This window comes from Nelumbo nucifera, chromosome 6 (genome assembly GCF_055504915.1).
Source record: "Nelumbo nucifera cultivar China Antique chromosome 6, China Antique-T2T, whole genome shotgun sequence".
NCBI lineage: Eukaryota > Viridiplantae > Streptophyta > Magnoliopsida > Proteales > Nelumbonaceae > Nelumbo > Nelumbo nucifera.
Window position 1 is genome coordinate 22,652,510 of NC_142654.1, and position 11,280 is coordinate 22,663,789.

The window sequence follows — 11,280 nt, forward strand, 5'->3', positions numbered from 1 at the left end:
AAATACAAGTATTTTTTAATTCTTTTCATCATATATACATGTTTTATAAAAAAAATAAATAGTATAATAAATTTATATATGTATTATATATTTATATTTATAAATATATAACACATCGGATCGGATCTTCTCAGATTAGACAGGGGGGAGGAGGATCCAAATCCGAATCCAAAATTCCAACCAGTGGTAATCCGAATTCAACCAAATAGGATCGGATCTGATCCATTTGCACCCCTAATTACAACAAGGAATTAATTCAATCCTCACAAAACTGTCCTCACTTGTTGCAGCTGTGCAGTGGGAGTATCTCCCATCAGTAAAAAAATATAGATCCTAATGCATGACTGCAAAATGTTATGAGGGAGGTTTTGAGAGGACTAGATTCAAATTCTATAACGAGTTAGAAATCCTACCAACTAAACAAGGAACCGTCAGTTGGTAAATTTAAGAATACACTTAAGGAAGTTAGATATATGATAAATTTGAAGTTTTTTTTCGAGTAAAGATAAATTTGAAGTTCAGAAGGGAGTTAGAGATTTTATTTTAATAATATAGAAACGCCTAAAGAGTTTTAATAATATAGATACCAGATTTTATTTTAGCGAGTATCATAACAGACTAACAGTTACGTTATATTTGGGGTGATCTCAATGCAAATTAAAATTGCATTCAACTTCCAGCCTTCGAAACATGCGGCCGACCTTTTCCAACATTCCTGTTTATTTCCTGAAAATCTATGATCCTGGAAAGAAATGAAATGACACCGGAAAGGTTTTGACCAATTTTGATGAAATCCCACCCGATTGGTTACTATTTTTATGATGCGGTTGATTGGTTGTAAGCTTTTCTGGTATCATGTCCATTCACCAATAAAAACGCCAGTAATTTCAACAATCAGTCAAATTTAAAATACAAGCGATTTCCCAGCCGAAGAAAAGCTCTAACCTCCTAATCGATGCTAGAAACGAAGCAAACCCAAGTAAACGTGTAGAATCCGCCATTTTCTGCTCTCCACCTCCAACCCTCCCCTCCCACGGAAGCACCGCACCTCCCCACGCAGAAGCATCTCTCTCAGAGTCGGGTGGGATTAGCTGTTGCAGCCAAACCCATCATGGAGATGGGGAGGTCATCTTCTTGCACTGCCGGCAGCTCGACGTTGTTTCTCTTCTGTTTCTTCGTTTCCATGGGGCTGTCCTTATTGGTTGTTGCCACTAAAGAGGTACGCTTAATGCAGCTGTTTTTCTGTTCTTTGGATGCTGATCTCGGTTTTGGTTTGATCAATTCTTTGAGGGAAATAACAGAAGTACATTGTCTATATGGGACAACTTCCTCATCATCAACCTGTGGACGTACCGGAGTCACACCATAAAATTTTAACCGATGCGCTTGGAAGGTATTTCTTGATTTCTCTTGAATTGGAGTTGCCGAGTTGGGTAGAACCTATTATGGGCTTCTGAGAGTGTTAATTTGTTACTTGATCTGGGCAGCTCTGAAGTCGCTAAAGAACGCATCATGCACAGCTACACACGAAGTTTTAATGGTTTTGTCGCCAACCTGACTGAGGACGAGGCACGTAAGTTGTCAGGTTCGTGTTTCTAAGTTTTGCATTTCAACTGGAATTCCAAAGAGTGATCGATTGATCGTTTGAGTGGTTTCGGTTGCAGAAACGGAAGGTGTGGTGAGTGTATTCAAGAGTGGAAAGCACAAGCTCCACACCACCAAGGCATGGGATTTTCTGGGGTTTTCCGACCTGCTGGTTAAAAGAGATCGTGTTGTTGAGAGCAATATTATTGTGGGTGTTTTAGACTCCGGTACTAATACACTTTCATTAACAAACAACTTATTCAACTCGCATTCATCTATATGAATATGAGTTCTCTCCCATGGTGCCTTCATCAATTTGAGATCTGTGCTCTGTCACAGGAATCAACATGCAATCTGAGTGCTTCAGCGACACGAATTTGGGTCCACCACCGGCCAAATGGAAAGGAACATGTGGCCCGTTTGACGACTTTACCTGCAACAAGTAAGTCATATATATATATATATATATATATATATATATCCAGAGACCATTCTTCTTCTTCTTTGGGTCTTAAATATTTAGATGTTGATATGGATGGTGTTATTGAAGAAAAATCATAGGAGCAAGATGGTTCAAAGTAGACAAAAATATCCCTGCACCAGACGTAGCATCTCCTGTAGACTACAGGGGGCATGGGTCTCACACGGCTTCAATCATAGCAGGACGTGTTGTGGAGGGAGCAAACTTCTTTGGCCTGGCAGCTGGAGATGCTCGTGGAGCTGTTCCCTCTGCGAGGATTGCAGTTTACAAGGTCTGTTACGTCGATGGCTATTGCAGTGATGAAGATATCCTTGCGGCATTTGATCATGCCATAGCAGATGGGGTGGACATCATCAACCTCTCTGTTGGTGAGGATCCTGGCTACTCGGTGACCGATGCCATAGCCATCGGCTCCTTCCATGCAATGCAGAAGAGAATTCTCACCATCGCCTCAGCTGGAAATGATGGCCCCTTGGAAGGGAGCGTGGTTAACTTCTCTCCCTGGATGCTGACTGTAGGTGCCACCACCACTGATAGGCAATTTATGACCAGAGTTGTGCTTGACAATGGAAACAACTTAACTGTAAGCAAAAGTAGTACTCTTTTTTTTTTTTTTTTTTAATTACTACCGTCTTTCTTGATCATCACTTCAATCCAACTACTGACTGGTCAACTACTCTATCCAATTTACTCCCCAGGGAATTTCTGTCAACACTTTTGACATGGCAAATTCCATGTACCCTCTGATCAGAGGCTCTGATGCTGTTTCATTGGAAGGAACATCAGTTATGTTGGCATCGTAAGTCCCCCATTGAAAGGGAAATTAATAAGAAAAAACCTCAGTAGATTTGAGGGAATGCACGCACCATCTTTATCTGGTTCAAAACAACTGAGATATTGATTGATTCTAGCCAAATCAAACGGAGTTTTTCTTTTTTGAATTCCTCCCAAGAAAGAGCTTTTAACTACAAAACACTTCTGGTTTCTTTTCAATTTGATTTGCTTTTCTCCTTATAACAATGACAAATTGAGAAAAACAAACGTTTGCTTATTTGCTTAGACGATGTGTTGAAGGATCGCTGAACGTTACTTTGATAAAGGACAAGATTGTATTCTGCTTAACAATAGGTGGGCCTGGAAAAGCTGGTGAAATCATTAGTGAAGGAGGAGGATCGGGCGCTATTATGCAAGTAAGCGACATTGCTGATACTCCAGAAGTTTTCTCTTTACCAGTGACTGTTTTGGGGGAAGTTGATGGCAAAGTTCTCTCGGACTATATAGAAAATACCCAGTAAGATGGATTTCATGATGAACTATACAAATCAATAAAAAAAAAAGATGGAAAAGACTTTGAGAAAGAAGAAGATGCTTGAGAAAAATACTAATTCCTTCTAAGTTTCTGTTGATGCAGGAATCCACAAGCAACTATCTACAAGTCAGAAGAAATTCAAATACCAGCTCCATTTGTAGCTTCATTTTCATCCCGTGGACCTAATCCAGTCTACCAAAACATCCTTAAGGTATATATCATCTTGTTAAGATTTTAGTCCAAAAATGGTTCAGTCTGTGGTATTAGTCAGATGATTAAACTGGGTTTCTGAACTCTGAAGTATATGAGAAGCTAATTATGCATAAAATTGTTATCTATTATGATAGCCCGATCTTGTTGCACCGGGGAAACACATATTGGCTGCCAGTACTTTGAAGACATCAGTTACTGGCAAACCAAATGATAAGAGGTTCTCCAACTTTCTTCTTAGATCTGGAACATCCATGGCGGCTCCATTTGCAGCAGGAGCAGCAGCCTATATCAAATCCTTACATCCCACCTGGTCTCCTGCAGCTATCAAGTCTGCCCTTATGACTACTAGTAAGTTTTCTGAGCTTGCTAATTAACTGTCAAGATTCAAAACCCACAGCTTATTACCGTGCTAAGTTAATGTTAATGCTTTGCAGCAAAAGCAGTGAACATGTCATTCGAATATGCCAAGCTAAGAGATTTTGCATACGGTGCTGGACAGATCGATCCGCTTCGAGCAGCTGATCCTGGTTTGGTGTATGATCTCAATGAGAAATCATACGTAAAATTCCTCTGCAATCTGTTTGGTCCCAGTTCCATCGTAAATAAGTTCTACGGTGCTTATTCGCTTGTAAACTGCAGTACGTACGCTCCACCGAGTGGACGGGACGACCTCAACTACCCGAGCATTCTATTTCCTATTCGTAACCGCAAGAAACCATCAGAGGCTGTGTATTGGAGGACAGTCACCAACGTCGACAATGGCCCTGCAGAGTACACAGCAACTGTGCTTGCACCTGCAGGAGTAGAGATCATCGTTGAACCATTGACACTCAAATTCTCACGTCAATACGAGAACCAGATCTTTAAGGTAACAGTGAGAGTCCCAGCATCGAATGTTCCACCATATGTATTATCTGCGTCTCTAGAGTGGAAAGACAATGTTCATACAGTGAGGAGTCCTATTGTCATTTACTTCACTTAGATTTTCTTCTACTACAACTTCATTCAAGTTCCAGCAGCTAGCAGGAAGTCCATCCCCATGTTTATGTATCCATAGATAATTATAAAATTTGCCAACAAATTACATAAGCAACATTTGACATTTTGTAAACATCTCCTATTAATTACTGGAAAAAGTTTTTTTTTTTCATTTTCATTTTCGTTTTTTCTAGATTTTGTCCATGTTCAAGTATGATCGTTCACCGGTATCAGATGTTTGGTTCCTGGTTCCAAGTTTCTCTCCCATGGTAATCCAACATTTGATCGAGCTGCATCTTTTTGAACTTGTCATGGACCAAAATGCACCACCGGAATAGGACGTACCCAACCGAATCAGCTAGGTACTATTCTAATGACTAATCTTGCCTTCCAATACGTGTAATTAATTCTATGGTTTTAAGTACAGCCAGTACTCGGTTCAAGAATTTTTTTTTTTTTTTTGTTTGAGAAAACAGTCAAATAGGTCTTCTGCGTTCTAAGATGAACTATTTCTCATCTGTGTTCTTCCCAAATCCCACTTGCTTCTTTCTAAGCTTGCAGCATAGATAGTTTTCTTTTCTTTTTTTGATAGATATAGATAGATTACAGATAGATAACCAGGCGCAGAAGACGTCGATCGACAAGGGATCAGATAAACATTAATTATCTCTATCTAGCTAAGTACGTAATTTGGTAAAGATTGGGTCATATATAATTGGACTCCGATTGGATGAGGTCAAATCCCATCCAATTCGATCGATTACCAAACGAATGCAAGTTTTAACATCCAGATCAGATATAACCGGGTCGGGTATAGTGCATTTTTGGAGAACGCTCACAGCCCTACCCCCTACGGGAGCAAAGACAAACTCTGTTGAAAGGCAACCGGGTTTTAATGACCCACCCGAGTCGCCACCTCATGATTCATGTATTGTAAAATAATAACAAACACAACCAAGTGTCTAACCTTTTAAACGTAGAGATAGATTACAGCTAGTTAAAAATTGCATCTTTATTTACGTCTCTCAAAGTCTTTGATCACGTCGACCAGAGATTTGTTAAGAGCAGGTCACCACTCACCAGTAGTTTAATAGATTTGGACTCCCAGGCTAAGCACTATATATAAGGATGGTTCGGTTCGGGTCTTAAGTTTCAGTCTGTGAATTGAAGCATCGCTGCTTACTCCCTCCTAACAATTCAGTGAGTAAGGTTTGATATTTTCGTTTGCTATTTCGAGCAATTTTTTTTTTTTTTTTGTATGTATTATGTTTCTGTCCTTTATATGTTTAACTCTTTTGATAAATATGTTCATTATCAACCTCTTTTAGTTTTTATTTATTAGATCCAAGGCTGTACGTGGACCAAGAATAGAATATTTTAAGAGATTTGGTCTTCATATTTAAATTTGCGAATAATGAAATATGTTTTGTAAAAATTAATTTTACCATACAGTTTAAACAAGGATCTTTACGTTTGTTGAGGTAAACTTAAATCAAATAATAATTTTGTTTATTTATTTGTTTACTCAGGCTGGTGTTTTGATCGAGCAAATATGGGCAACCAGAAAGTGATAATTCTTCTTGTTATTTGTCTTCTGCTACCCATTTTCATGGGTGTTTTTGCTGTTAATGAGGATGATCAGAAGGTTCTCACTTCTTCTTTATTTCGTGGTTATGTTTGTCTTACTTTCTTGTGTAAAGTTGTACTCATTTTGTTGGATTTGTATTGAATTTATTGGCCAATAATTTTCATCATACGGAAAATTTCAGGATTTCTACATTGTTTACTTGGGAGATCTTCCGAGTAATAAAAATTCTCTGGCTGATTTGCATTTGGAATATCTTGCAAGTGCAATTGAGAGGTTTTCTCTCTCTCTCTCTCTCTCTCTCTCTTGCTTATAATTAGTATAACTATATATTCATTTCATACAAAATTACACCTTAATTATTCTGGTGTATATATATGAAACAGTGAAGATGGTGCTAGGAGCTCAATCGTGCATAGCTATACGAAAAGCTTCAATGCATTTGCTGCCAAGCTTTCTGATGCTGAAGCAGAACGGCTGTCAAGTATGTAATAAGGAAAAAACAATAAGCCAATTAACTTACTTTTACTGTGAATAACGTAACATAAATGAAACTCGATTATTCTGAAATTTGATTCATTTTGATCTGTATAATATAGACATGGATGGTGTGGTCTCAGTATTCAAAAATCGATACCATAAGCTGAAGACAACGAGATCATGGGACTATCTTGGGTTTACTCAAACAGTACCAAGAAGTTTGAGCATGGAGAGTGACTTGGTTGTGGGCATGCTGGATTCAGGTAACTCAATTGATATGTATTCATTAAGTACTGGGTCAGTTATCAGAATCTTAATTGCTATGTATATAATTCAGCAATTAGAGATCGATGTAGCAGAATAATTAACATATATTAATTATATTAGATGTTATCTTGGTTTGAAATGTAAATATTGATGGATCAATTCATTGTTCAATTTCAGGGATCTATCCGGACTCCCCCAGTTTCAGTGACAAAGGATTTGGTCCTCCACCACAAAAATTCAAGGGTAGCTGTGGCCCCTTTTCAAATTTCTCCTGCAACAAGCAAGTCATATATATATATATATATCCAAGCTCCCCTTTTAATTAATAGCTTACTTATTCTCTGCAACTGCAACTGCAAGTGTGTTTGTTGTAATTAATGATGGATGGATATGATTTATATTAATTGTTGGTCGGTTACGTTGTAAATGAATTAATTTGATGCAGTAAAATAGTTGGAGCAAGGTATTTCAACCTGAGTGGTCCTATCAGCGATTCAGATATCTTATCTCCCATTGACTCGGAAGGCCATGGCACACACACATCCTCAACTGTGGCAGGAAATGTAGTAAAGGGAGCAAGCCTGTATGGGATTGGTAAGGGGACAGCGCGTGGAGCTGTACCATCTGCTAGGATTTCAGTGTACAAAGTGTGCTGGGCGGTTGGCTGCGCGGACATGGATATTCTTGCTGCCTTCGACGCTGCCATCCATGATGGCGTTGATATCATCTCTTTGTCTGTTGGTGGTTTCGCTGGTTCATACATTTCTGATTCTATAGCCATTGGTTCCTTCCATTCCATGAAGAATGGGATCCTCACCTCAGCAGCAGCTGGAAACTCTGGACCTTCAGCTGCTAGTGTAAGTAATTATGCTCCATGGATTCTCACCGTAGCTGCAAGCACTACTGATCGAGGCTTCAGGAACAAACTTGTTCTGGGGAATGGCAAGTCTTTATATGTAAGTCGTTTAATTCCATCCATCTCCCTTTGTTCATTATCAGCTGCAGCATTCATCAGCTATATGTCTTTGTTTACTTAATTTCATTAATAATTGTTTTCTCTCTACAATTAATGCATGTGTCATGTGCTTAGGGAGTTGCAATTGACACACTGTCTCCAAACAAAAGTTTCTATCCTCTTATAAAGGGTGCTGATGCTGTGCTTAATACATCTGAATACGCGGATTATGCAAGGCAAGGCAAGGCAACTAACTCCATCTTAACCCATGCATTAATTATATTACGTACTCCCACTCCTTTCTTTTGTTAATTACATGCAGATCTAAAACTTTCATTAATTACCATTACCTAGCTGCTAGCTTGCTCTGAATTCTGATTGGACAAATCTTAATTTTTTTGGTTTAATTCTTCATATATATATATATATATATATTCCAATCCAACAACTTCAATGGCATTCACAACAATTAATTAATGCTTGTGTCTTGACTTCAGTAACTGTTACGATCGGGCAATGGACCCCGAGAAGGTGAAAGGAAAGCTTGTATACTGCGAAGATTTTGTTGGTTCAGCCGATTACAGTGTGCAGAAAATGGGAGGGGTTGGAACCATACTAGAATCAGATAATGCCATTTTTGATGCTGCCTTCATTTTCATGCCACCATCGACCATGGTAAACCATAATCAAGGGAAAATAATAATGGACTACATAAATTCCACAAGGTACGTAAATTCATGAAACCAAGCTCTATATAATACATTGATACTGTGTGTACTACTGTTTTCCCTTTCTTGCTCTGTTCAATTAACAGAACAACAGTGCTGACTTGTGTCATTAATTTCAATCTTTTGTTAATTGGGTGCAATTGTTCTAGTTCCCCCAAAGCCGTGATATTCAAAACCCAGGCCTTCAAAGTTGCTGCTCCATCTGTGGCTTCCTTTTCATCTAGAGGACCTAATCCTGTATCAAACAAAGTTCTAAAGGTAAAAGAAATGGGGCGTACATCAGATCTCCTTTATTGTAGAAAACTCATCATTCACCATCATCATGCAAGAAATTTATTTCTAGCTTTTGCCATTAACAATGACATCATTCTCTTGCTAGATATTGTGTGTGGCAATTAAATGGGTCACTTCACTTATTATTTCTTTGATGAATGATGTATCGATATTCCTTCTGATCTCATATTTTCTCAATTCATGATGAACATTCAAATTAAACAGCCTGATATTGCTGCTCCAGGTACCAACATCTTGGCTGCCTACACCGGAATCGTGTCAATTTCCGGCTGGCCAGACGATGATCGGTTTTCCAATTTCATAACGATGTCTGGTACATCCATGGCCACGCCACATATAAGTGGGGTGGCTGCCTATGTCAAATCAATGCACCCAACTTGGTCACCGGCAGCCATCAAATCAGCCATCATGACAACTGGTAAAACACTCTTACGCCTTCTTTCTCTCTCGCTGATCATCTTCAACGTAACTGTATTCTTCTAATGCAATTAAATATGTATGTTTTGTATTAATCAGCTACGCCAATGAGTTCTACTGTCAACCCAGAGGCCGAATTTGCGTATGGTGCTGGTCAGGTGAACCCACTGAAGGCAGTCTCACCTGGGTTGGTCTATGACATGGATGAAATGCAATACATTGAGTTCTTATGCACAGAAGGTTACAGCGGAACAGCCCTAGGCATGATAATTGGCTCAAACCCTCTCGACTGCTCTTCACCTCCATCATCAGAAGCTGGACAAGATGCCCTCAACTACCCCACCATGCAGCTAACTGTGGATGGAGCCACTGAGCCGGTAACTGGTGTGTTCCGAAGGACTGTCACTAATGTTGGGTTGGCAGACTCCATATACACTGCCACCATAAATGCAGCACCTGGTGTGGAGATCACAGTCGAGCCCATGACTCTATCATTTTCTAGCATCGGTGAGACGCAGAGCTTCATTGTGTCGGTCAAGGCGAAACCCAAGAATGATGAGAGCATTCTTTCAGGGAGTTCGTTAGTGTGGAGTGACTCTGTCCACACTGTTAGAAGCCCAATTGTCATTTACTATCCTTAGCTTTCTCCCTTTGTTTTTATTTTAATTTGTAAATCTGTGTAGGGTTCTTTTTTTTTAGTTAGGTGGTTGAAGGCTAGGTTCATTGGATTTTTCTTTTTTTTTTTATTGAATTTTATACATATTTGAAAGTATATGTTAAGTTTAAATAAAAGGATTATTTATCATTTTTTTTTAATTTTTTTGTTATTGTGATTACAGACATGGTTTGATGGAGATTAACAAAATATGTCTAGTACAATGTATAGAGTTGGTTGTTCTCTCTGATAAAAGCTTTTAGATGAGATGGTCCAATATATATATGTGAGGCTTGCACTTGAATCCATTTAATCCATTCATCTATTGTAGAAATACCCTAGACTGGAAATCAGATCAACTGATGTTCCAAACCATTTATTCTATTTTCAATGGCCAAAAAATTGCAAAAGTGGATGGGAACAAATCTATTTACAAAGATCATCATCATCATCATTTGTTCCTCAAATTAATCTTTGTCGTCCAATTTATACTACTTGGGCATTTTTCTTCTTTTAGAAAGAAAACTCTCTTGATCCACACATGTAGTTGAAGTGGCAATTTTTCAACCCAACCCACTAACCTGTCCAGTCCAACGCAACTATTAATTGATGTGTTGGGTTATATCCATTTAATCTGGATCATTAGCGGGTTGGATAACCCAATGAAAAAAAAAGAAGAATGACAGTTCAGCCCAGGGCAGATTTTTTAAGCCTAGAGTACGGTTGGGGTGGGTGTCAACTCGGAATTGATGCTAGTTCATAGACTGGTATTGGTGTACAGAGTGTGAGTTTTTTATATTTTGAATGTTTATATCTCTGAATTGGAAATCAGAAATCTGCATTGGATCTGTCCATACTTTTCCAAAAAAAATAACGGTTTGGGTGGATTGGATTATGGGTCCCCAAGGATGTTGAAAATGGGCTTTAATTCATTTCATTTTTTCGTTCCTTAATTCTGTGCTTGGCTTGAAATTAAAGGTAAGGGAAGAGAAGGGAAAAGTATGAAAACCTGTACAAGATTTCAAACGAAATAGAGAAATACAGCCCAACTGAAAAGTAAGGCTTGGGCCTGGTTGAATGAATACTTAGTCTGAGCAAAGGAGAATCATCTATTTTTGCCCCTAATTGGTGTCAAATTGGGTTTTGGACTTCTAGGTCCTTTCCAACTGTCCAAGCCAAGTCTATGTCACCTTCTCTCTTCCATCCCTAGGGTCCTAAACTCCTATACATCATTTTGATTTGAGACCATTAACAATATTTGATTTGGTTTTCTTTTTTATTTTCAATTTCAGCAATCCTTTTTGAACTTCAAACATACATATATCCATGAAAAT

General features: G+C 38.6%; 2 protein-coding genes across 2 annotated transcripts; both read left to right on the forward strand.

Annotated features, from left to right (window-relative positions):
* Positions 1-899: 899 nt before the first annotated feature.
* LOC104608439 (subtilisin-like protease SBT4.14) lies at positions 900-4,735 on the forward strand. The gene is made up of 11 exons (XM_010274442.2): positions 900-1,219; positions 1,302-1,393; positions 1,488-1,585; positions 1,665-1,811; positions 1,924-2,026; positions 2,135-2,648; positions 2,764-2,864; positions 3,126-3,356; positions 3,477-3,585; positions 3,722-3,935; positions 4,022-4,735. The coding sequence occupies exons 1-11, from the start codon at positions 1,112-1,114 to the stop codon at positions 4,567-4,569; spliced, it is 2,265 nt and encodes a 754-aa protein (XP_010272744.2). The 5' UTR covers positions 900-1,111; the 3' UTR covers positions 4,570-4,735.
* Positions 4,736-4,788: 53 nt separating this feature from the next.
* Positions 4,789-10,096, forward strand: LOC148790658 (subtilisin-like protease SBT4.14). The gene is made up of 12 exons (XM_088889247.1): positions 4,789-4,927; positions 6,095-6,210; positions 6,335-6,426; positions 6,537-6,634; positions 6,750-6,893; positions 7,075-7,177; positions 7,343-7,853; positions 7,988-8,088; positions 8,350-8,577; positions 8,730-8,838; positions 9,079-9,292; positions 9,391-10,096. Exons 2-12 carry the CDS (start codon positions 6,118-6,120, stop codon positions 9,930-9,932), a joined length of 2,235 nt encoding a protein of 744 aa, XP_088745373.1. The 5' UTR covers positions 4,789-4,927; positions 6,095-6,117; the 3' UTR covers positions 9,933-10,096.
* Positions 10,097-11,280: the final 1,184 nt, after the last annotated feature.